At 34.0% G+C, this 27,404-nt stretch overlaps 1 protein-coding gene across 1 annotated transcript in view; it reads right to left on the bottom strand.

Annotated features, from left to right (window-relative positions):
* The window catches only part of SLIT3 (slit guidance ligand 3), a 494,586-nt gene that overhangs the window by 67,198 nt on the left and 399,984 nt on the right, over nt 1-27,404 (bottom strand). Inside the window, exons 22-27 of the mRNA XM_026696342.2 lie at nt 25,852-25,923; nt 25,615-25,686; nt 20,583-20,654; nt 14,633-14,796; nt 13,078-13,202; nt 4,206-4,303 (exon numbers count right to left, since the gene is read on the bottom strand). Coding sequence (XP_026552127.2) covers nt 4,206-4,303; nt 13,078-13,202; nt 14,633-14,796; nt 20,583-20,654; nt 25,615-25,686; nt 25,852-25,923 — 603 coding nt within the window. The remainder of the gene's footprint in view (nt 1-4,205; nt 4,304-13,077; nt 13,203-14,632; nt 14,797-20,582; nt 20,655-25,614; nt 25,687-25,851; nt 25,924-27,404) is intronic.

Raw genomic sequence — 27,404 nt, 5'->3', positions numbered from 1 at the left:
GAGAAAGATATATAGAAAATATAATTTCTTTCACAGGCCATAACAACAGAACATTCCAAAGACAGCTTCCATATAACATTTCATGCTCATCAATGTTACTTATGGATTATCCCCCAAGATATGATTCATTCTGAAGCACAATGGAAAAAGAAATGAACTACATGAGAATAGAACACCAACATTCTTTGTAACTGGATGCTAGGAATAAGAATCAAGAGAGACAGAAAGTATTTCTTCCAATCTCTGTTTGCCTAGCTGTTTAGATGCTTATTTATGTATGAAAAACTTATTTCTTACAGGATCAACCACAATATTATGTATTCCTGACATAGACCATCATCCCAGGACTTCTTATCTTCCTGGACTGAAGCTTAAAATGAACTTAAAATGAATACCAAACTATGAGGTTGGTATCACTATCAAAAATGTCCAATTTGAAACTGCCCCGGTCTTCTCTAAATTGACAAGGGACTTTGAAAATAGCTTGGATAATGGTGAAGTAAGATGAAAATATAGTAGGAAATATGGTGGAAGGGAGAAACCTAGATATTTCAGGAAAAGGTAGGCAGATCAATGACTAGCCTCAGTTCTTTCCTGGTTGCAGCATGAACAAGGAAGTCAAACTGACAGCAGTGGTGGACTTGCAATGCCAGATCAATTAGTGATAAAACACTGATTATTCTGGATGAACACATTGACTTGTCACATCATAAAGACTTGGTAGTCAACAACAGGAGAAGTTCATCTCTCAGCAAAATCTATGATCTGCTAGTCATGTACTGAAGAGAAGAGAAAGTTGAAGGTATTTACCAATTCTGAAGTTAGGCTGTTGCATGTGGCAGGCCAAGATACTTTTGGGTTTCTATTAACATGCTGACCAACCAGCTAGCAAGGATCCTCTCCCCTTGCCCTAGATGTAGCATTACTCTAGACTCCTTGTCTTGGGGGATTGTCATTTCCATACAAATTGTGCTCACTTAGTTGGTAATTATCAGCTTGCCCCTATGAGTATCAAGGTGCTAGCAAACAACAAGATAAATGTTCTCTATGGTATTCTGTTGAAATGAGATTGATGATCTGAACATGGAGGAGCTCTGTACAATGGAGAGATAATTGCCATTTGATAAATCTATGGAATAGTGAAGGGCTGGTTATAATGGCCCAATGAATCTGGATATCTGGGCAATAACTTGCCAATAAGAGAACATCTTTTAAAAATGTATCCACTCTCACAGGGTTGTCTATGAGGTAATTAGAGGAGTTTCTTCTGCATTACTTCTGTGCATGTGAATTTGTGAGTTTTGAAGTGGAGGTGTGTATGGTGCTTACCATCTCAGTGATTAACTACAAATTTAAAGTAAAGATACTAAAACCATAAAATAGCAATGACAGCAAATAGTTAAAATAATTAGAATAAATATTAACAGTTAAAGCCCTATACAAAGCAATGATTTTTTAAAAAGATCTAATAAAATAGTTAGGCCTAATCAATTGAAGTTTCTTTATTAGATTTAAGTATGCATTGATTGTGGTCACCCTGGGAGGTTACCAGTGCATGAATCATACCTTTATGATCATTGTTTTCCAGAAAGGGTAAAGTTGGCAAATCAACTAAAGCTGACAAAAGGTGTTCCTAATCATTTCTTCAATCTAGGAAACCAGAGATATTTGTAACCAAAAGGGAGGATAAAACCCCATTCAGAACAGCTGATCTATCATCTCCCCGAATTATAGACCCTTACAATAAGCTTCTTTGCCTTCTCTGGATTCAATTTCAATTTTTCTCTCATTTACCCTATTACTGTTTGCAGACAGGCATTCAGAGAAGCCACACGGGTTCCTGAAGAGTAAATCTTGATGTCGTCAGCTTACTGATAGAACACAATTCCAAAACTTCTGATCCCCTTCAGTAGTTTCTTGTAGAAAATTAAAGTGTTGGAGACTGAATAATGGAACCATTACAAAACTATGCCTTTGTTTCGAGGCAATGATATCAAAGTAACCCGAGAGATCAAAAAGAACCAACAGGCTATGCTCCCTCTGTCAATCCCAAGACAAAAATAATACATTGACCTAATCAAGACAATCTCAATTATGTAGCCCATTTGAAGTCATTTTAAATTTGTCACAATATTTCTTCCCCCAGGTCTGCCTGCAGTTGAAAAACATCTATCAGCCACCTGTCTAATCATATGAGTTACAGATTGGCTCATAATCACCCATCTTTAAGAGATCCAGCAGGCTTCTTAAGAAGAGCACTAACAACTGATTCACTCAAACAAGGATACATTTTGCTATTTCTTAAAATAATCGGCTGTAAAAGTAACTTTGAGAAACAGGAGGGAGAGTCAGAACCAAGACAATGTTAGGCAAAAGAAATTTTAAGTTGAAAAGCAATCTGAGAAAGTGTCTCAGGTTTGACACTCTCTCTAGTTTTCTGAAACATAATGAAGGAAGGGGAAGTGCATTCAGACTTGCAAGATTCTGTTTCTATAACTTCATAAAAATGTAGTACTGGCATTCTTAACCTTTCCTAGTCTACTTTAAAGGACTGACAAAGAAGTATGATGTGAACTATAGCACCTTTAATATACTACTGGCTAGAAATTATGAGCCACCTTTGAGAAAGATCCAGTGGTGGAATATATTGTTCCAAGAAATATGTCCACATTCCCAGATATCACATATTGAAATGTATCCTATAGTACAAGGAGTCAGTAGATACAGACATAAGTTAGCTTTTCATCAAAGGTGGCATCAGGATTGGTCACCAGATATATTTTCCTCAAAAACCTCACATAAAGTGTTATAACAATCCTCTGAGGGTTTTGTAAAATAATTCTGGGAGGAGGAGACAGGAGTACAAGTTAGACTGCTCAGAACACTGTATGACTTGGGGCCAGGATATAGGACAAAATGTGTTTCCCCAAGTTAAGTCTACTTGGCCACCAGAGTGGAAAGGCTGTTATAGGTTCCATCTATTAAGGAAGTATACCTCATGGAATCTAGAAGTTCTTGTCTATAGTGGTTCCCTCCTTTTGGATTACCATTCCCCTGGAAATAAGGTTGATCCCCTCCTTCTGGAATGCCATGAAGATAGGGTTTTGTCAGTGGGCTTGTGGATCCCAGGTTGATTTGCACCTGATCAAGTGGCTTGTAAAATTGTGTTTGTCACTGCCATGATGTGTGTGTGTGTCTGTGTGCACACGTGCATTCTGGGGCTTTTATATTGTTGATTTTTAATGTGTATGCTGCCTATAGTTATCATGTATGAGTTAGATGGCCCTATAAATCTATTTAATGAATAAATAAATCTAAAATAATTCCGTATGCCTTGAGTTTGTTGGTGTAATAAAAGCAGAGGAAAAAGCTGAAGCTTTAATGCACATATTAATATAGCAAAGCCTGCATACACTTACTGTTGTGCCTTATCATATTCAAGTCAGGACCTGCAGTTATTTCATGTGTTATAGGATCATCTTTGAAGTATGTTGAAAAACCAATTTAGAAAAATCTTGACAGCCCTCGTACTTCTCCTACTAGATAGAATTTCTGTCTATCAAACGGAAATTGACAGAATCATTTGCAGAACCAGCCCAACCACTTCTGAGACCTCTTAGAATCCAATTGGAAGTTACCAGAAAATTCCACTTTAAACAATGAACCAATGAATGTTTTAAACTTAGAAGTTGTAGGGATTTAATAAGAGAAGTGGCAATAGATAAAGGACATATTAACTGTTTAATATAGCACCTGTCTGCAAATCTTTGAAATCATTGCTTTGTGCTCTGAAAAGATTTGACTTACAAGCTCTTGTAAAGAACTGCTACACCACCCTCCCGTATGCTCCAGAGCACATAATTAGAATCAAAATGGGATGACTGCATGCACACAATCCACCCAGCCCTGACCCAAATATAATTCTTTGTTTCAGATGAAGGTCTTGGTAAAGACAAAGTTAAATACTTTTAAGTCCTCTGGTTTTAAACCGGAAAGATGTAAGTGCCTGTATCACTTTCTCATTTAAAGCAATTGGGCCAATGATTTAACTTGCCAATCTAGACCATGCTTTAGTTTAATTTCTCTGGGATGGTTTTGTACGGTAGCCTTTTATGCATCAAAGTAGTGAAAACAAGTTGCTTTATCCATTGCCATCCATTGCTTTATCCATTGCCATCATTTAATCACGCTTTGTTGTTGGTTACCTGAATCCGTCTTGATTTGTGTCAGTAGGATGGCAAGTTCCCCCATTCTGGCATGGATTCTGAATGCAAGCATGAATAGGTGTGCTGCAATCTCGACCCTATCAGTAAAAGTTAAACAGGAAACATTAGTCATTTTCTATTACTGACTGAGAAGTTCACTCTGTTTTCCTAACCTGGCCTTCGCAGGCACAAAGAATGCATCCTTCAGAATCAAAACACTTGTTCTTATTCAATGAAACTATCTTTTTTTCCTATTAAAGCAGTGCAAACAGCAAGAAGATAATAAATATATGAATCTCGGGACTGCATTTTATCATCCAGTTTTTGAATACGTAGTCCAGATTATGTCCTTGTAAAGTCCTCAACATAAACAATAAACATTTATATGAAAAGAGACATACAGCCATTTATTGGGTCTTAGGTTGTTGGGTTAATCAAAGCTCTCCAAAGTATGTTTGAAAAAAAACTGTGCAGCACTGATTTTTATTTTTATTGTAGAGTTAAATCATCATTTTCCAAGGACAGTATTATTTCTTTCTAACAGAGATTTCAGGATGAACTGCTATGCTTGTGGAACATATTGTCGACAGACTGATTCTTTGCATGAAATACAGGAGAGATTCTGTTATGTACAATGCTTGTACATTGTACATAGAAGTCATATTAAATGTACTATGAAACTGCTATAAAGATGTAAAATAAAATGAACCCATTGTCTTTTACAATATTCAAATCCATTCAGACAAAGAGCTTTGGCTCTTCGTATTTTTACAATTCAGTCAAAACCTTATTTCCAGAAGATTTTTTTCTTGAACAATTTAATGTGTATTAAAATACAACTTTATCCAAGTTAGGATCCCCTTTAGCTAAAGTGGCTTTATTCCAAGATGACTGTGCATACCATGGTATATACAATAGCAATAAGACTTATATACCACTTCACAGTGCTTTACAGCCCTCTCTAAGCTGTTTACAGAGTCAGCATATTGCTCCCAACAATCTGTGTCCTCCTTTTACCCACCTCAGAAGGATGGAAGGCTGAGTAACCCTTGAGCCTGGTGAGACATGAACCGTCAAATTACAGTCAGTTGGCAGTCAGCAGAAATAGTCTGCAGTACTGTACTCTAACCATTGCGCCACCATGGCTCATAATATAACAATATAAAATTGTAGCTAAAGGTGCAAGTATATTTACACTCTTTCTATAAATACTTTATTTAACAATCAATAAAGGTACATTAAAACAAGGACTATTCTTCATGAATTCTCCAATAAGCATTGTCATTGCTAAAAAGTCAATGTCCATATATCTAAAGAGCATCCTGGTTAGAGAAGACTATCTATCTATCTATCTATCTATCTATCTATCTATCTATCTATCTATCTATCCATCCATCCATCCATCTATCTATCTGATTCATGCCCTGCCTTTTGTATGTTGCCTCAAGAACTCGAGGCAACATGCATAATAGCTCTCTTCTCATTTTCCACCCAACAATAACTTGCTTAAGGTTTGATTAAGGAAGAGTGACTGGTCCAAGTATACCTAGTCAGCGACCATTGCTGGGAGCCAGTTAGGTTCAGGTTTCACTCATACCAGCCCAGACATAACAATATTCTCTAAGATAAATGAAAAAAGTCAAATGAATAATTTATAATTGAGGACAAGATGTACAGGTAAGGAAAGGGATTGAAATGAGAGATGGAAAGTAAAATATAGAGAGACACATGGGGGAGATATTTTAGTAGCTCAGCACACACTTGAAAATTATTTGGAAAACGTAATTTGGATCTCAGGCAAACACAGTACTTCTCTGCTATTTTTGAAAATAGCCAGACTATTTTCAAGTTTCCCAGTGAGCTTGGGGGAAAATGGGGCCAGGGTGACGGGTAATTACATGTATGGTATTCAGCTTTGTTCGGGTATTTTCCCATGTCATTATAGTTGTGCTTTTAAAGTTGTAGCAACGTTTCAGCAGAATCTCATCTGCCTTCATCGGGCTACTGTATTGTGTTCGTCTATGAGTCAGGCTTTCACAGCCGTTTCTGTTTTAAATTTGGGGCTAGCCTACTGCTGTGCCAGAATGTTTTTTTCTTCATCCTGATTGGTTGGGAGTCTTGGTCTGTGTTTATTGGTCTTGGAGTTTGCTGTGTTCTGCTTGACTGGTGTTTCTAATATCTTCTGTCTATTTTGTAGTGTTTTTTTTTTGTCTTGATTGGCTGGCAACATTGTGTTTCCTGTATTGGAGGCTTTTAGTGCAGCTTGGCTCCGAGTAAACGGACAGCTATCATTTATTAGGATGCTAGGTGTCATCTGGGTGCCTGGTTAGGGTGTGTTTGAGCTGGAGGTATCGGGAGGATCTGTTTGTGCCCAGGTGTTGCTTGGCTTGTGGTGTGGAGATTTTTTTGTTTGTGAGTGCAGGCTTCCAAATAATTGACAGTCTGGTGGACTCATCTCTTCTATTCATGTTTTCAGGTCTTTTTTCAATCTCTATGGCTTCTCTGATGATTCTGTGGCTGGGGTTTTCTATAGTGGCTAGGGTTTTGGTGCCTTCGAAGTTGATGCTATGACCTGTGGCTTTCATGTGTTGGACTAGTGAGGAAGTGTTTTCCAGCTTTTTTACTGCATTTTTGTGTTCATCCAGGTGGGTACTTATTCTTCTATTGGTGTGTCCAATGTATGTGGCCGGGCATGATGCATAGGGGACTTCATATATGCCTTGGTTTTCCAGGTCAATTTTATCTTTGGGGTTTCTAAGGATGGCTGCTATTTTTCTGTCTGTTTTGAAGGCAGTCTTGATGTGATGCCTGTGTAGTTACTGATTTTGTCTGTAATACCTCTTATGTAGGGCAGGACAGCTGTTCCATAGGTCTGTTCATCTTCTAGGTCTCCATTATGTCTCAGTGTGTTTTTGTGGATCAGGCCTGTGATTTTGCTTTTGTGGAAAACAGACAGAAATATAGCATAAAAACCCAATAATAATAATAAACAAGACAAAGCCAAAAAGGAAGAAGGGAAGAAGAAAAAGAGAAAAAACAAAAAACAAAACAAAAACCAAGAAAAATAAGTTTCTTCAGATTCCACACCTTAGTCCAGCCAGAAAAAGAAAAGAAAAAGAAAAAGAAAAACCTCAATTGAAAAAAGGAAAAGGAAAGGAAAAAGAAATAGTCCGCTGATGTACATTAAAAAAAAAAAAAGGAAAAAAAGAGAAAACAGGATCCAAATAGGCAAAAGAAAAATAAAATCAGTTAAATCAAAATAAAATATAAGTAGAAAAAGAAATTCAGAGGCTTCCCTTTGCAAATAAATCAAGTTTAAAAGTAAGGACCTTGATGTTAGTGAAGGGGTTGGCAGAACTCAAAAAAAACAACAACACTGCACTCTATTTAATTATCCAAGGCTCTAATTATAACTCCCTTCTCCTCATATTAAAAAGCAACATGAACAATTGTTATTACAACCAAAATTAGGGAAATTGTTTACCTCTTTGACACAATCCAAGAAAAGAGGGGTGGTTTTATATATTAAAGAGGCCATTCAGCAAAAATGATTTATACAGATGATGATGGGAGAATATTAATGGTAGAAATAATGGACAATAATAGAAAGATACTTTTGATTGCAATTTATGCACCGAATGATAAACAGGAAGAATTCTATAGAAAATTACATACTAAGACTGCCGAACTTGACTATGCTAATGTAATTATGATGGGAGACTTTAATGGAATTGTGGATAATAGACTTGACTATATTGCAACAACAGTAAAGCATAACAGAAAACTCTTCCTAAATCCTTTTTAAAATGATAGATGAATTAACTTTAAAAGACATATGGAGAGAAAGAAATGATAAATCTAAGCAATTTACGTTCTATTCAAATAGGCATCTATCATGGTCCAGACTGGATATGATTTGGATCTCAACAGATTTAATGTCTAGTATTCAAGAAGTAAATATTGAAACAAGTACTTGGGCTGACCATAACCCATTGACAATTGAATGGAAGGGACAAAGGAAAAGATCGAGATGGACATTAAATAATTCTATTTTAAAGGATAAGGAATTTATACAATGGATGGAGAAAGAATTGGCCTTCTTCTTTAAAGAGAACAGAAAAGAAGACACCTCAATACAGAATGTTTGGGACACAATGAAGGCCTATGTTAGAGGCTTGATAATAGACTATACAAGAAAAAGAACAACAGGAAAAGGCGAACTCTTAAAGCCTTGGATGATGAATATAAGGGACTTGAAAAAGAATTACAGAAAATGCCACACAGAAAAGATGTTAAAATGAAACTGGATATAACTAAACATAAAATGGATTTAATAGAGAAAGAAGAACTGGCACAGAAAATTAGGAATGCTAAACAGAATTATTTTGAGGATGCAAATAAGCCAGGTAGATGGCTAGCATACAAATTGAGAAAGGAGAAAGAGTCGAGGAAAATACTGCAGTTAATAGACGACCAAGGTAAAATTTGTTATGGCAGCAAAGAAAAAAAGAGATTATTTATGATTTTTATAAGCATTTGTATAAGAAAGAAGACATTGATGAGGAGAAAGTTAAACAATACCTGCAGAATGCAAATCTACCTAAGATACCTAAAGAGATTGAAGAAATGCTAGAAAGTAATATAACAATGATGGAGTTAAGTCAAGCACTTAAGAAACAAAATAATGGAAAGGCACCAGGTCCAGACGGGTTTCCTGTAGAATTTTATAAAATCTTTCAAGAATCACTGTGTATTCCACTGTTAGAAGTTATGAATGAAGTTATGTTAAAAAAGATGATACCTAAAACATGGTCAGAGGCTTACATTACACTTATTCCAAAAGAGGAGGCGGACCTACTGCAAATCAAGAATTATAGACCGATTTCTTTACTAAATGCAGATTATAAAAATTTTGCTTCAATATTAGCAGAAAGACTTAAAAAGTACTTGAATAACTTTATCCACCCAGACCAAAATGGGTTTTTGCCAAAGCGACAAATCAGAGACAATATGAGAGTAATTCTGGACACCCTGGAATACTATGAGGTGCATCCTGAAAAGCAAATGGCTTTGATATTTTTAGATGCTCAAAAGGCATTTGATAACGTGAATTGGAGATTTATGTTACTTTTAATGGAACAGATGGGCTTTGCTAGAAGATTTATTCAGGCAATAAAAGCAATTTATAATGAACAAACAGCTAAGGTAATGATGGAGGGAGAATTTACAGATCCTATTAATATAAGAAAAGGCACAAGACAAGGTTGCCCTCTTTCTCCCTTGATATTTGTATTGACTTTGGAAGTGTTGAATAGAAATATCAGAGAAGATAAAACTATAAAAGGAATGAAAATTAAAAGGAAGAATTTAAACTACAAGCCTTTGCAGATGACCTAGTCTTTATCTTGGAAGACCCTATAGAAACAGCCTCGAAACTGTTGGAAAAGATAGAGGTCTATGGGGAGGTGGCTGGTTTGAAAATAAATAGAGATAAAACAAAGATTTTGTCAAAGAATATGTTGCTGAAACAAAGGGAAGAGTTGGCAGAACTGTTAAAAATTCAAGTTACAAACAAGGTTAAGTATCTGGGGATATATTTGACATCAAGATGTAGTACATTGAAGGAGAATAATTATATTAAACTTAAACAACAGATAGCTCAAGATTTGAAAAAATGGGAGAACTTACAATTGTCATTAATAGGAAGGATTTCAACAATCAAGATGAACATTTTACCCAGAGTCTTATTTTTGTTTCAAACAATACCAATTAGGCTTGGAAAAGAATATTTTGAGGATTTAAATAAAATTGTTTTGAAGTATATATGGCAAGGCAAGAAAGCAAGAATAAAGTTAAAGCTTTTACAGGATGCTAGATTTAGAGGAGGGTTTGGACTGCCTAATTGGGAGTTGTACTACCAAGCTGCAAACTTGACGTGGGTTAAAGAATGGATAACATTAAGGAAAATCAGATTGTTGACATTAGAAGGTCATGATTTGTTGTTGGGCTGGCATGCTTTTTTATGGTACAAGGAACTAAAACACAGGGTATTTTAGAAGGCATTATATACGGGAGTCTCTGTGGTTGAATTGGGAGAAGATAAAAAACAGTGTTATTTGAAAATTCCAGTTTGGTTATCGGCGATAGAAGCGTTTTCTTATCCTATAATTTATAAAAGGAACAAACAGTTAACTATGGGAATTATTAGATGAAAAGGGTGAACTTAAATCGATGCAAAAATTGGAAGAACAAGGTATACAGATGAATTGGTTTTCATATTTGCAAATACATTCAAAGTACTATGAGGATTCCAAAGCAGAGGGATTTTATGATAAGCAAACTGACTTGGATAAGATTTTGATGGGTACTGATGAAAAGGTGATTAAAAAATTGTATGGTTATTTATTGCAAATTAAGCTTGAGGAAGAACAAGTTAAAGAAACTATGATTGCGTGGGGGAGGAATTTTGGATATGGGATTGATTTAGAGAAATGGCAGAAATTATGGTCGCAAAATTATAAAATGACAATGTCTACAGCCTATAAAGAAAACTTGTATAAGATGTTTTACAGGTGGCATTTTCCCCGACAAGGATAGCAAGAATGTTCAAGAACAAATCCGAAAAATGCTGGAAATGTCATCAGAAACCTGGTTCATACTATCACATGTGGTGGACTTGTGAGGATGCTAGAAAATATTGGACTAAAATCCACATGTGGCTGGAAAAAATGACAAAGAAGCATATAGACTTGAAACCGGAGTTTTTCTATTGGGAATACTACCAGATACTTATAGTAAAGAGTTGAAATATTTGATTGTAAATGTATTGACTGCTGCTAGGATTGTATTTGCAAAAAATTGGAAAAATGAGAAAATTCCATTGCAAGAAGAAGTTGTAAAGAAAATTTTGGAATGTGCTGAGATGAGTAGATTGACTTTTGAAATTAGAGAGCAAGAAGATAAACAATTTTATTTAGTTTGGGATCTTTTCTATCAATGGTTGAATGATGAAATATTAAAATATAAAAGTTAGATAATAAGGAATAATAATGACTTTATTTTCCCTTTCCTTTTATTGGTTTTTGATACTATATCTATATAATAGTTTTCTTTGTTTCTTTCTTTTTCATATTTGGGATAGAATTGGTATGATTATAAGATTTGTTTTAGAATAAAATATTTAAAATATAGTTATCTCATAAAGGCATGACCGAATAAAAGTTTAGTCAAATTTTTTTTTTTTTTAATAGCGATACTAGGATTTATAAATTTGTATTGATAAGAGTATTATATAAAGTAACTGTAATTGTGACTATGAGGTGAATGCACAAAACCGATGGACCAACCGACTTACGGTGTGTACAAAAATATGGGGGAGCTGATACTTTTATGTTTTGTTGTTGTGTTTTTTATGTTAAAAAAATAATAAAAATTTATAAAAAAAAAAAAAAAAGCCTCCAATACAGGAAACACAATGTTGCCAGCCAATCCAGACAAAAGAAACGCTACAAAATAGACAGAAGATATTAGAAACACCAATCAAGCAGAACACAGCAAACTCCAAGACCAATAAACACAGACCAAGACTCCCAACCAATCAGGATGAAGAAAAAACCATTCTAACACAGCAGTAGGCTAGCCCCAAATTTAAAACAGAAACGGCTGTGAAAGCCTGACTCACAGACGAAAACAATACAGAAGCCTGATGATGGCAGATGAGATTCTGCCGAAACGTCGCTACAACTTTAAAAGCTATATATGACATGCGAAAATACCCAAACAAAGCTGAATACCATACAATTAGATACCCGCGAAAATGTAAGAAAACACACACACACACACACACACACACACACACATGCTATGTACAGTTAGCATCAGTTGCTTTCTACAACTGGAATCTCTATTTAAGATTTTATGACTTTATCCAGCATATCCTACTGAATTATGTCATCTCTGGTTTTAATCATATCATTTCCTTTGTAGTAATGCACACGACTGAAGACCTGCTGTGATTATCAAATTATATGTTTCAGAAAAAGATAGAATTGCCTTGCCATTGAGTATTCAATAAAACTCAGTCTTGTCCAATCATTCTTGAATTAGGGTTTCCACAGTCTATTGATATATCTGTGAACTTTTCTATAGAAAGTTTACTCCATATCTACATCAAACAAGGAATAACAATGCTGAGTGGGCAGGTTTGGGATAATTTATCAAGGTAATGGACTCCAGATGAACATCCCTGTTTGAAGCTGACTGGTGAGAAGGAAGAAAGACATTGTTCCTAAATTAGCATGATATTTTAGTGGGGAAGAGCTTAGTATAAAAAAAAATGCTCTTTTCATAATGTTCACATCTGAACTTGTCAAAAGTTACTTTTTTTCAATAGTATGTCACAGTTGTAGAGATATTTTTCAGATATTGAAGCAAGCTTACTTGGCTTTATACAATGTTCCTTGTGTTTGTACTCCTAGCTTTTGATGTTGTTGTTTTTTCTTCTACTTTTCCAGCCCTCGTGTCTATAAGCGTTTCACTTCTCAATCTTATACTGCTTTAGACACACATTGTACAAATGTAGCATACTCAGGCACAGGAACTACTTGTTCTGCTTTGTACAAATCTCTACATTCGCTTCAGAAAAACAAGTGTTTGAGATGTAGGACCACATGTAATGTGGTCCAAGCAGCTCCAACAGCACTTGTGCAATCTTATTATGTGACAAGATTGCCCTGTATTATGTGATTGTTGATGACAACATGCTGACTCTGTAAACCACTTAGAGAGGGCTGTAAAGCATTATGAAGCTGTTTACAAGTCTAAGTGCTATTGCTATTCAATGCTGAAATCCATCTATTATCAGTTACTCTACCTTGTAGCCAAATGGGCAAGTACATCGGTAAAAATCCACAGGATCATTGTTGCAAGTCCCATTATTTTTACAGGGAGTAGATAGGCAAGGGTTACATTTGGACACAATGCTGACGTCAACAACTCCTGCAATAAAACAAGAATACATCTGAAAAAGTTTGAAAACAATTTAAAACATTTTCAAGACATTGCTTCATATACAAGCATATTACTCAAGAGTCTTTGGTGCATGGTGCATATAAACATGTGTATATAAATACATTCTCTTGGAAGTTTAAGTGCTGCAACTGTATTATGTATCAGTGACCTTAGTGCATTTCAAGTACAAACACTATGCTGGAACAAAGCTAACTTGCAAAAAATACTATCTTAAGAAGGATTCATTTCATTATGCTATAAAAGCAAAATAAAATGAAATAAATAAATGTCATCCCTTTGAGGTAGCTTGGGTCACAAAACCCTAGAAACCCCACGCACTTTCCTGTTTTAAGAAAATGCTAAGGGTAAAGCTCAAGTGTTACAAATAATTGCCGTATTTCTTTCAAAGCCATGCCTATACTATCTTTTGGAGCATTCTGTCAAGATGAAGCTCTGACATGAAATGAAATTATTTTATCTCACTGGGAAAACGAGAGCTATGTATATTACCTCTTGCTCCTGTAATGGCTGAATGTGTAATAGATAAATAAACTAAAAATTAGCCAAGTAGAGGGGAAAAAATCCCACATTTCAAACATGACCACTATCAAACTTGAATGGTAAACTGATGTAAATTTCAGTAAAATTCTGAGATAAAGATACATGCTCGTCATATCCCCTTCACACCTAGATCTTTTCTTACGGATCACCTGGATCCTTAATATAATTGTCTTTGACAGGCATATGAGTGACTCTTTAATGATCAGTGGGCAGAAAATGGAACATCACAAATACTGGAAAGGAAAGAGAATCCTTTAATATATAGATTTAAGGGCAACAGAAATGCAAAATTAAAAGAAAGCACCATTTGTGTACAGTGGTGTATTAACCATTAAGGAGACTAAGCACGTGCTTAGGGCACCAGGCCCAAAGGGAGCGCCATAAAAATTATGTAGCCTAAGCTTGGTTTCATTTGTACAGTATGTACAAAGGAGTGTGGCACCAAGATTTGTCAGTGCTTAGGGCACCAGTGAGCCTTAATCCGCCACTGTATGAATATCACAATAAAGTTTTTGGAAACATGGATTTTTTAGGCAGAAGAAAAGTATATAGCTTCTGTTTAGTTCAGAGTTTATGAGGGAAAATTAGGATTGAATAATGGCACACATTCATCACCAAGTTTTAATTCTTTACCTTCTTCAAATTTCAATTCTTTATCCTCAAAAGTAAAGCCTTTTTTAAGCCGTGTCCAATGTGTCCATGTTTTTTCCATTAGAAATAGTACAGTAGAAAAGTGGGTTGCAATTACCTTCTTACACAATTTTTTTTTAAAAAAATATTTTTTTCCAGATCTACAGTACACTGGAATTTCCTGGTGGTCTCCTATCTAATTGCAGAGGACCAAGAATTATACCTACCTTTGCACTGGAAATGCTGAGTTGGTGTTGTTAGTAAAAGCCTGTCGGTCATGTCATCTGGACTACTACATCGTGCAATGCCAGGCTCTTTGTAGCCTGCCTTTACCCACTCTGAAAGCCAGCGCAGGCTGCAGTCGCAATGTAAAGGATTTGTACCAAGTGCTCTAAATTGGGTTTTTAAAAAAAGAGAAGGAAAAAGACATTTGTCCGACTACATGACTCCTTTCTTTATGCTGGTACAATTAGAAGAAAATTCCTTGATTTATAAATCCAGTTCTTAATACCAGTTCTTGGTCTATGATATCTGCCAACATCCGCCAGTATTTACAGTCCCATTCTTTTTGTACTTAGAATTGTGCAAGAATTTCAATGCATATCCTCACCTTAATGTATGAGAACTAAATGAAGGATCAGGATTATCTAAAAATGGTAATTGAAATTGGAAGTAGATAGCCACAGAATAAGGAGACGAAGCAGAAGGATAGAAGATATTTTTTTAGCAATCTTCAATCTAGTTTCACCACTCAGGGCAGCTTGGAACAGGATCTAATGTATAACTCCAGATAAAAGATGGTTAAATTTAATTTGAATATAAGTCATGTAGAATCCCTATCTATTCCTATAACTTTGAGAACTTATCAAGATTCTCATCTCAAAAACTCCAAGCAACTCTGGAGCAGTATCTTTTAATTTCTAGTTGGAAGCCATCATACCTTACATAAAAAGCAAATGATTCTTCTTCCTTTGGTGAAAAGACAAATTTGTGTATGGTGGTCTGATCACTGATTACAAAAATGTAAGTTAGGATAATGAAAAAAAGACTAAACATCAGAATACACATTAATCTTTTTCCAATTTCTGTTTATTTATTCTTCACTCCACAGACACCCATCTCTTTGTCTTAGAAAGCATGTTGCATCCAAGTCTATAGAGGATATGCCACTCTAATTATTACATTATGATTGAATAACTTTCTAAACAACTTTTGGCTTTCTACAAGTAGTCCTCAACTTACAACAGTTCATTTAGTAACCATTCAAAGATACAACAGCACTGAAAAAAGTTACATATGACCTTTCTTCACAGTTACAACCCTCATGATCATGTGATCACAATTCAGCCGCTTGGCAACAGGTTCATACTTATGTTGTGTCCCAAGGTCATGTGATCACCTTTTGCAACCTTCTGAGAAGCAAAGTCAATAGGGAAGGCAGATTCACTTAACAAACAGGTTACTAACTTATCAACTATAGTGATTCACTTAACAACTGTGGCAAGAAAAGTCATAAACTTTGTAAAATGGGACATAATTCAATTAACAAATGTCTTACTTAACAATGTAAATTTTGGGCTTAATTGTGGCCATAAGTTGAGGACTATCTGTATTGCAATTTTATCCTTGCATTTTGTTCTTAAGAGTATATATTAAGTATTTAATGCATTGCTATTTTTGCAAATGAAGAGTTTAAATATCTTATTTTGTAGATAAACATAATTTCCCTGCTATGATTATGGAATAAGGAAATTATTCAAATAATTCTGATAATATTATCACAATTATTAAAATGGTAATATTTTTAAAGAACAGATGTTTAACATAATGATTAGAAATAATTTTATTTACAGTGCTATATACTTCTACTAAGAAACAAACATCATTGAACAATGGATGTTACTCCCAAAAGAATATGGAAATTCAGCTTTATAACAGGAACTTTTCAGAAGTTTCGTTAAATTCAGTAGGGTTTATTCCAAGATAAATGGGTATGGAACCAAGACATTAATATAGTAACACTTTTTCTATCAAGTGAATCAATCTTATATCTATTAACTTCTTAAGATCAGTAAGTTTATTCCAGCAGGTGTTGAGAATCATTGTAAAGTAATTTTTACTGTACTGAACTGGACCTGGTAAGACTCAAGATTTATATCAAGACCCAATCACAGAATTAATTGGGTGGCTTTGGCTGGAAAAAATTGAATAATTCGACCTAATTCATTGATTTGTGGTTATGTGTATAAAATGAGGGATGATTCTTTCTTAAGAATTTTAAAAGAAAGATGGACTATAATGAAATAAATACTAGGTATTATATTGGATTGATTGATGATGATTGAAGATGATTTTTATGTTCCTCTTTTGACTTTTTAGAAAAGTTTCTCACAACACGTAATGCTTGCAAATTTTTAGAGAAGTTGAAATATTTAAGAAATGTCCATTTCAATGGCTTTTGAACATATTTTCTAGATCCATCTTTCTGTAAAGGTTTTGTTTTAATATAAGGTTTAAGAGTTCAGAAACCCTTGAAGTTCAAGAATAATTTTTTTAGGATAATGGTCTAAAGGTTAAGTGAGACTGCTTTTGACATTAAATGTTTTACTTAAAGCTGAGAAATTGTTCCTGTGGAGAAGAAAATATTAGTTGGATTTGGCCCCTGGAGAGAAAGTTAGAAAATTATTTACAAAAAGAATGATCAAAAGATAATTCTGGATGTTGACTTTTTCTTTACAGATAACATAAATATGTTTTAGTAAAGGAGTTGATATTAAAAATGATTTACTGAGGAAAAAAAGCAGATGGAATACTGATGGATAAAATTATAAACTAAAGTTGTTGATATAAAACCACAGACATGACTGATTAAACAAGCTTGCCCTAGACAAACTCATGCTGAGAGTTCATGAGTTGAATTACTGGCAAGAGTTCATACATTAAAATTAAATAAGAAGAACAAAGTTTCCTTAAAGGGACCTAGTTTATATCTTGTCTGTATTTTCACACAGACGAAGATTATTCGGATTGACCATATATGAGCTTATGCTCATGTACATACAACATACAAATCTATGCACTTAAGTTATCTCTAGTTTCCTATACAAATGTGTTTGAACAGCTGTTTTGGACCAATAAAAATCCAATTGGTCAACAGTATGTTACACTAATAATTTAGTCTTCAAACATCCCCCCAAAATAGGATAAAGCACCAAATAAAAAGAGGAATATCAGTTCCATCATTTTAATCTCATGTCCTTTCTCCCATTGCTAGCACCTTTTTTCAATTGACAGTGTGACTGCATTATCTGCTTGGCCCTTTGACTTGTTTTAAACTTGTAGATTTAAATGTTATTGTTAACCAACAAGAGAATGACATTTATTGAGAGCAGGGCACACAAAACTGATAATAAATTATGTTTATTTTCTCAGGTTATTCCAAAAATATCACTGAAAAGACAAAAAAAAACCTAGACTTTTTCCATGGCTGTTACATAACACAAAATAACATTTTTTAAGATAATAAAGCAACCTTAAAAATAGCTGAATAATAAAATAAATAGTTGGGGAGGAAATGGAAATGAGCCATACCAGAGAAAATAATGGACAAGCCATTTTTCTTCAACACAATCATTTTCATTAGTTATTGTATGCATTGTTGTAAGCTTTTTGAAATAGATTCCTAAGATGTAATTTAAAATATGTAAATATTGTTCTTGCTGGCCACTGCACACTATCTAGAAGTTGATAACACCTACAATTTACAAATATTGTCTCCATCCAAAAGCTTTAATCAAAGTGCACCATGATTTTGAATCCTAAACTGCAAATAAAAATGTCTCAATTAGTTCAATATTGGTATACACATCTTTTTATTATACTAATTGTAATGGCAGAATGTTTGAATATGTTGAAAAAGTTGAATTCATATTCATCTCATTTTGTAAAATTCCATGGAAGAGTTGGAGCTTTCTCCTGATCAAGAACATTGACAGCTATAACATATTTGAAGGCAGTTACTTTTGTTTGGGTAGAATATATTAATTATATGGCCAAGGGTTGGTGTTATAACTATATATAGAAATATAATATATAGAAATATAATATAAAGGATATTTTAAAATTAACTAAATTTAAAGCACACAGATCAGGATAGGTAAGATAGGATGAAGCTGAATTTATGGATCACAATCAGTCATGTTGTACCCCAAATTTTTAAGGATTGTAGTGTTTTATAAACATAAATACATTTGAACTGGGGGAACTTTACCTATTTGATTGTTTCCATTTTGCAAAGTTCCAATTGATGTAGTCAAAATATTACATACTATTTTCAAACATCAGTAGGTAGTAATAAGATCATAATATTCATTTATAAGGAGATAACATAATACTTAGCATGTCATCAAAACATTCTATAAACAATATATGTGATTGCTGTTGGCAGCCAAGATAATTAATGTTCTCAGAATTTATTATTTCAGAAGAAAATACCATACTTTTACATTTACTGTATGCAGTGATGCAGAACGAATGAAGAAGGATGAATGACTGTCAAGTGGCATATTAGTGGCTGAGGTTACAGAAACCTTATGAAAATTAGAAAAAAAAATCTCGTAAGACTATTTTTCTTTGTTCCTGGCTTCTCTATTGGACAATTCTTTCTTTGCAGAACAGTTTCTTGAAGATCATTTATAGCTGGTAACTGCTTTTGTAATAATTATAATGAAAATTATTATATAATCCCCCAAATGGAACAGTGTGTTTATCCAATAAGATTTACCTCAAAATCCTATTTACAATAGGTTTGTATGTTACTTTTGCTGATAAGAATAAACTAAGCTGTTAAAAACCAAAGAACAAGATAGAGGGACAAATTGCAGCTACAAAGCTTAGGTACCTTTGGAAAGTAGGCTGATCTGCTACCAGGGAATAGCTACTGGCCTGGTCTCTTTCCATTCATTTCCTGACCTGCCACTTGTGTCCCTCATCTTATTTTATCCAATGCTGTTTTGCTTTGTTCCTCCTTTATCTTATTGTATCCATCCTGTATTTTTATTTTTTGCAGTTTCTCTAAAAGGAGATTTAACAGTAGATATGTGTGGTACTTTTGTGTTCCATATCTGGTAGTTTTTGTGTTGAGAGGTTTTTTTAGGTTTTTTTTTACAGGCTATTATTTTAATCAGTGGTTATGAATTCACCTAGTCGAGAGGCATAAATACATAAACACAAACATATATTAATTGCCTTTATTTAAGTGAATGTGACAAATTATGTTTATTTTTAGTAGAATTTAAACTGACTAGAAATTGTTTTGACTTTATAATGCCTAAACATGACCGTTAATAAAGCATTATCATGTTCATTAGTATCGTACTGCACAAATAATATATATTCATTTTAAGAAACAGATGCTATTTGAGCAATGGACACGTTTAAAAAAGGTTGAAATATTTATAAATTTATATACGTATTTTAATTCCTTTCCTTGATAACTATGAGGTTAAAAGTGAATGCATATATAATATAGACTAACACTAATTCCTTATTGAGCTTATGTTATTTGGAAAAATGCTTCAGAATGCCATTCTTCCCAAAATACCCTGATACAGCAAATGGAAAATATAGGAATCTAAATGGGGTATGAAGAAACTATAATATAACATGGTTCATAAAGCATAATCGTGATGGTATCTTTCCAGCAACTGTATGTCCCTAGATGGCTTTTAACTTGTCTTTTTTTTCTTTTTTCTTTTTTTAGCAATGTCAATTCTCTTTGGAATGAAGAAGTGGAGACCAATCCTATTGAAATAGGTGAAAAATATTCTGGAAAGTTAAGGACCAGGTCTACGACTGAACACATTAAGAACCAATAGCATGTGCCTGCTTGATCATTTATCCATAGATTTTTCACCATTTAGGTTAAAATAAGTTTTTTATATTTTGCTGAAAATTTGCTTTGCAGTCTAACTTTGATATAAATAGACTTAACAAATGATCTATTTTCTCTTTGATAATAAAGGTTTCAAAAGGTAAGTTTTTTTCACATTTGCTTGGAAAATAAAAATTATCTAAATAAAATACATATAACAATAATTGTAGCATGAGGTAAAAAAATTCCATAGCAATCTCCCATTTCTACAGGGTTAATAATCTTTTGACGATAACAATACTTACAGGTGAGAAAGTGACACCAGATCATTAAAAGACCCTTCAGGGACACTGGATATATCATTGCCATGAAGCGTTCTGGGAGAAGAAAGAGTAGTATTATGTTTGAATACAGTTACAATATAAAAAGAGTTTAAGTTAGCTTTTAGTATCTATTGACTAAATAAGAAGCAATATAGTTTATGTTCTCCACTATTTTGTCCAGGAAAGATTTTACAAGGAAGCATTGCATCGCAATGCTACCGAGGTGCTTCTGACACAAGTGCAATGAGATGCAACTGGATGCGATGCAACCAAGGTGCTTCTGGGTTGAAAATATTAGCTGGTGACATCACCATTGCCTAGGAATGCCTGTTGGGTTCATGTCTCTGGAAGGACCTGGAGCAAAAGACAAGGGCTCACCCACCCGTGGCAGCACTTGGGTTTCGGACACAGGCTTGTTAACTTCCAACCCAGCATCCTAACCATGAAAGCCACCATACAATCTTTGCATAAAGATTGGAAATGAAGGAAACAGGCTTTTTACAGACACTTTTATATCTTTCTTTAATAAAAAAGGAGTAGTTTTTTATTTATAGCTTTTAAATTTTTTCGTGTGTGCCTTTGACTCAATGGAAATGGTTTGCTATTGCTTGTCTTAGTGAGAGTGGAGGTCACTGAACTAATTTCATGCTTAAAGTGGGACTGGCACATACAGACACACCAATTCTAACCTAGTACCTTAATCAATAGACCAAAATGGCTCCCTTAATAAAGAGTACCAGTGACTTTTTCAAAGAAAAAAAATAAACATAATTGAATCTGAATAAGCAATTTAGAATAATTAGACAACATGACAACATTCTGATAAGTTATTCAATCCTTGATCTAGACAATCAGGAAATATTAATTTTTTTCTTTTTTTTTTCTGAAACAAATGTAATAGAGAAAATTGATAGTGACAGCATTTTGTCAACATCTACTATTCTTTCTAACAATACAGTGCTACATAGATCAGACTACTGAGAAAAATTACAGTAAAAATTAAAAAAAGCTCACTGCTTTTTGACCATATCCTTTCCTATGTGATTTTGACTTTCTAGAGGAGATTCATTTTTAAAATTTGTATGTATTATGTCTGTATAACTGCTGGGCTTGACAAAAATGATTCCAGAGGGTTTAGAATATAAACAATGAAATACACTATTTTCTTACTAATATTGTATTACTTTTCTCACTGTTGAACTGCAAGCCTACTTTGTGATTTTTATGAAATTCTAAAATAAATAGTGAAATCCTCGAAAAACTGAACTTGGGAATTGAACTTGAACTATTGGAAAGGGAACCAAAAATAAATCTGCAAAATACTGTCAAACACTGAATCACAAAATTTGTGTTTAATAAGGACATAGAAGCAATTTTATCATTTTTATAATTATGCATATTTTACATGGGTTTTCTGGCAGTTCTATATCTTTTGGTGCTTGGTTCGAAAAAAATCCTAATCTATGCATAAAAAAACCACCTTAAAACATGGTGTGTAAAGATATGCTAATAGAAATTAAGACTTTGAGTTACTGAAACAAGGTATATGTTATGACACCGATTATTATGTTTGGTAGCCAGAGACATATTTTGACTGATAGGATAGTTTTCCTATTTAATAGTAATAGGGGAAATTTCCCAGGAAGAAAAGCAATTAGAGAAGGGGCTCATGCATAAAAGGGATCTGTTAACCGCACATCAAACCTAGACAGATTTCAAGCTATGTGTCCTTTAAAAAAAAAAGGTGCAAAAACTTGGATACGCTTTTGCTGATTATTTCTAACAGAGGTTCTCTTGGGAATTCTGATAATAAATAAATGACAGTAACAGATTGCATGCTGTCGCTTGGAAACACTTCCTCCCCCAGGAGAATTGATTTTTAATAACAATGTAGATGACATGTGGCAAGGGTTGTCGCTGACACTAGAATTTTGTAGACCATAATAAATCAAATGAAACTGGAGGCTTCCAAATACACACAACCCAGAAAGAGAGATTCTCATTCATGCTTCATTTAACTTTTGCACAGAAATATAAGAGTGGCGTGTTATTTTTCTCTGAGCAAATACCTATTTCAAAATATGATTAAGTAGATCTTCTAAATAAATAGAGGTCGCAAATGGATTTATAAAACAGATACGTTGTTGCCTTTGAGAATAAAGCTAATCTAGGTTTGCTTGCAATTTAAATAAAAACACATATGGATCAGTCACAAAATATGAAACCAATGCTTTCTTGAAGTTCTCATGTAATGGGTTAAAATATATTGTGAAATTAACATTTGTGTATTATTCAAACAGCACCATCAACTGGAATATTATGCACTATGTTCAGCTACAAACAAATAGGCTGCCACTTAACTACCCTTTTCTATATTATTCATACAGTATATAGCCCTAAACACGCAACGTGTTTAAAAGTTTGTGAACTCATTTTAATTTTTAGTATTTCTGAATAAGTATGAGCTAAAACATGAACTGTTTCTCATAAATAGATAAAAGAAAACCCAATTAAAAATGAGTCAAAAACGTGCTTATTCATTCACTTATAGAAGATAATGACCCAAAGTTCCATATATGTGTATAGTAAAAATGCATGAGCCTATGGATCTCAGTAACTGCTATGAAACAATACCTGCAAATAAAAGTTGCAATTTAGTTAAACAGCAATTACTACAATTGGTGGGCAGGAACAACTGCCATTAAACATTTCTAATAACAGTTGATTAATCTTACACATCAGCTTGGAGGAATTTTAATTCATTCCTCTTTATAGAACAGCTTCAACTCAGAGATATTGGTGGATTTTCTCACATGAGCTCCAGGTTGTCGCACAACAGGTCAGGACTTTGACTTGATCATTCCAAAACATTAACTTTCTTCTGCTTTAATCATTCTTTTGTTGTACAATTTCATGTCTTGCTGCATGACCCATTCTTCTGGCACTACAATTCACAGACATGTACTTAATATTCTCCTGTTGACTTTGCTGGTACAATTCAGAATTCATAGTTCCATCAGTGTTGACAAGCTGTCCTGTTCCTCTCCCTTCATTCCCACTTCTTGCCCCATTTCTGGGCTTATCACAAGAGAGTAAAAAGAAAGGAAAGTGCTCAGAACTTCTCAAGACCTTTCCCTGGATTTGCTCAGCTAATCATAGACTGCTATGGACCAGGGGAGACATGATAGCAGTCTTCCAATATTTGAGGGGCTGCCACAGGGAGGAAGGGGTCAAGCTATTTTCTAAAGTGCCTGTAGGCCAGACAAGGAATAATGGATGAAAACTGAACAAGGAGAGATTTAACCTGGAAATAAGGAGAAACTTTCTGACAGTGAGAACAATCAACCAATGGAACAGCTTGCCCTCGGAAGTTGTGGGAGCGCCATCAGTTGAGACTTTTAAAGAGAGATTGGACTGCCATTTGTCAGAAATGGTGTAGGGTCTCCCACTTGGGCAAAGGTGGACTAGATGACCTACAAGGTCCCTTCCAACTCTGATGATCTGTTATCTGTTATCTGCTTCTCCACTGTTGGGGGAACAACCTGTCTTGGTGTCTTCTGCCCAATCCTTCTCTAAATCCTTCAGCTTTGTCAAAGGCAGTTTCTCCCTCCTTCCCATCTTGGACCTGGGGTGAAGATGTTATCTCTCTAGAGCTTTACTTCTCTTCCTCTAGGGAAGCTACCTCAGGGACTTTTTTCTCTGATCAGGAACTTAAATACATTAACAATACTATGCTTTCTAATTTTTATCTTCAATCACTCTATTTTACACAATATTTTTTTCTCTCCTAATTTTCTCTCCTCTGTCTGTCTCTTTGTATCTCATTTTTAATCAGACTGGCAACATTTTCCCAGCAACTGAGGAGGTGGGGAGCCTGATCAGAGCTCTAGTCCCCAGTACAAGTCTGGATCAATGGAAATGCTGTCTATCCCTCTCCACAACAGCCCTGGCTAGAAGCTATGTCAGCTCATCAGCCCTTGTGACACCAGAGCTGCACTTCAAGGCTAGAATTGTAGTTCTTCCTTTTCTCTCTCCATGACATATGCCAGCACAACTGCAGTCATAAAAGAGTACTAAAAACCATATGCCACAGCCTAAAGTGTTAATTGTAATGATATGTGAGAATGATCTTAGGAAATTGGGCCCAGAGATCCTGCTTAGGGAAAAGTCTAATAAAAGAAAGCATAGTCTGCAACTAGATTGTTCAGAAGAGACCCTTCCCAATTTCTTGAGATGTAAAGAAGACACAGAGAATTATACTTTCAGACCTGCATATTTCTGTTAATGTAGCCTTATATTAAAATAGAATTAGTTCATTGTCTTCGTTTCTGTCTGATCTATCTGGTAGGGTTGATACTAAACAAGGAGGTACAATGATGAAGCAAACATGGACTTCATCCTAAGTAATGCTTATGATTTTTCATAAAAAGTAAGTATAAATGAATCACTCAAGAGAATTATTAAATACCATTACATTCAATATTCTCAAAAAGAAACATTTGACAAAATGTTTACTATTGTCACATTAAAGAAAAAAAAAAGTTGGAAAAACGGGTGAAGTATACGTAAAAAAAAAGGAAGAGATCAAACTTTTCCCAAAGTCTTGGATATGATCAAATTCACACAGAATCCCAATTAGAATTTTAGCTTAAAGTATGGAATGATACACTAAATTCAAGAATATGTCGAAGTGATTAATGAGCAAGTTACAACTGAGAAGGCTTCCTTCAAGAATATGTCTTAGTCAAATAGGTTAGCTTATATTTTAACAGCAGCCTTTTAAAAAAAAGAAAGAATTCCAAAATGAAAAATCATCTTAAGGCATTAAATCACGAACAAAACATTAACATCTGAATGCACATTGATAGGCTACTTTACATCTTGATACAAATAGAAAAATGCAAATGACTAGAAATGGCTGCAAAACAGAGAATCAGGGGAAAGCACTGATTTTAACAATTTTGATGTCACTTTTAAAAATTTAATTCCAGAACAGTGAATGAGCAATACTTACAACACTCGGAGAGATTTAAGGCCATTAAATGCATGAACTGGAATACACCGTAACCTGTTGTAGCTTAGGATCCTAAGGGAATAAAAGATCACAGCTTAAAATACTTTGCAACAAGCAACTAGAGCAGGAGCAGGGAAGAATACATTAACAAAGAAAAATTAAATACTTGCTACTTAATGGAACTTACTTTACAGTAAATACTATTTAGAACCTATGTCAGAATCACTGGGTACTTACAGAGTTGATAGCTGTGTCATATTACTGAAGGTATAATTGGCCAACATGCTGATACTATTGTTGCTCAAGTCACTGAAAAAAGATATACAAAATATTCACTGATGCAATGAAAAATACACATATTTCATTGATGCAATGAAAACAGAACTTTTCTTAAATTCAGAGCAAAACCAAAAAGCATAAACAAGTTATTACCAACTAAGATTATTCTTGGGGATTATAATTACATATTTTAAAAAAAATTCTTAAGATTTACTGATTACACTAAGGCAAGCAGCTTTTAGGTAAATTCATAAAAGCACAAATAAAATTAAAGAATTATTTTAAATAATTAATAAATAATAAATAAAATTAAAGATTTATTTTTTAAAAATTAAAAAGAGAGTTTAAAATATAATATCAAGCCATTTTACAATCTAGAACCAACAAGGCATAAAAACAGAAACAATAGTGGACAAAAAGTAAAAATTGTGACAAGTGGATACTTCAAACTTTTCCAGGGAAGGCACTAAATAGTAGAGATGCTACTTGTGCTTGTAAATACTGTGGTATCACTCGTTGTATAAGCTCTTGTATTTAAAGTAGACTTCTATTAATTAAGTTTTCAATAAATTCCCTCTGTATCTTGATTATATAAATACACAAAAAGAATTATATAAAAGAAATGCTCTCTATTATAGCTGGCACATTGGCTGGGTAGGGTAACCTCCCAGCTATAAAATAATAAAACACTGCCATGTAAAACTTTTTAAGATAATGGAATAAATACATTAGTATTAAAACTCCTGTATTTAATGACATTCATGAAACTCCTGTGTTTAATGACATTCATGAAATAATTTAAATATTTTTTATTTTTGTAAAATTTAAACCTAAATTGGAATTTAAAATAAAATCATATATATTTGAATAAGACACAACATTGAACACTAGAAGTAAGCAAGATCTACCAATGATTGTTTCTACCAAAATTGAGGTATTATGCTTGCTTTCTACCAAATAGATTGGTCCAAAAACATTGAATTGTATTAAAAAATCTCAAAGTAGTAATTTACTGATTATCTCTTTTAAAAGTGTGTGTGTGTCTTTGTGTCTGTGTGTACACTGCATTTCCATAAAAAATAAATCTCACAATACAAGCAACTTTTTTGTGTCTTCTCAAACATTTACTTATTTATTATTTATTTATTTTTGTCAATTGCTTGCAAGATAATAGGTATAAGTAAAAACATAATTATGAATTCATGGATACATGGATACATATAAGAAAAATAATAAAAAAAGAAACAATAGGACAGGACGGTAGGTACGTTGGTGCGCTTATGCACACTCCCTACAGACCTCTAAGGAAAGGGGTGAGGTCAATAGTAGAAAGTCTAAGGTTAAAGTTTTGGGGGTTTGGGGAAGAAACCACAGAGTCAGGTAGAGTATTCCAGACATTGACCACTATATGTTGCTGAAGTTGTATTTCCTGCAATCAAGTTTGGTGCAATTAACCTTGAGTTTGTATCTATTGTTTGCTCTTGTGTTGTTATGGTTGAAGCTGAAGTATT

Source organism: Pseudonaja textilis, chromosome 2 (assembly GCF_049901715.1).
Source record: "Pseudonaja textilis isolate UNSWEBS1 chromosome 2, rPseTex1.2, whole genome shotgun sequence".
Taxonomy (NCBI): Eukaryota; Metazoa; Chordata; class Lepidosauria; order Squamata; family Elapidae; genus Pseudonaja; species Pseudonaja textilis.
Note: the sequence above shows the minus strand (reverse complement) of the source record. Positions and strands in the feature narration are given on the sequence as shown.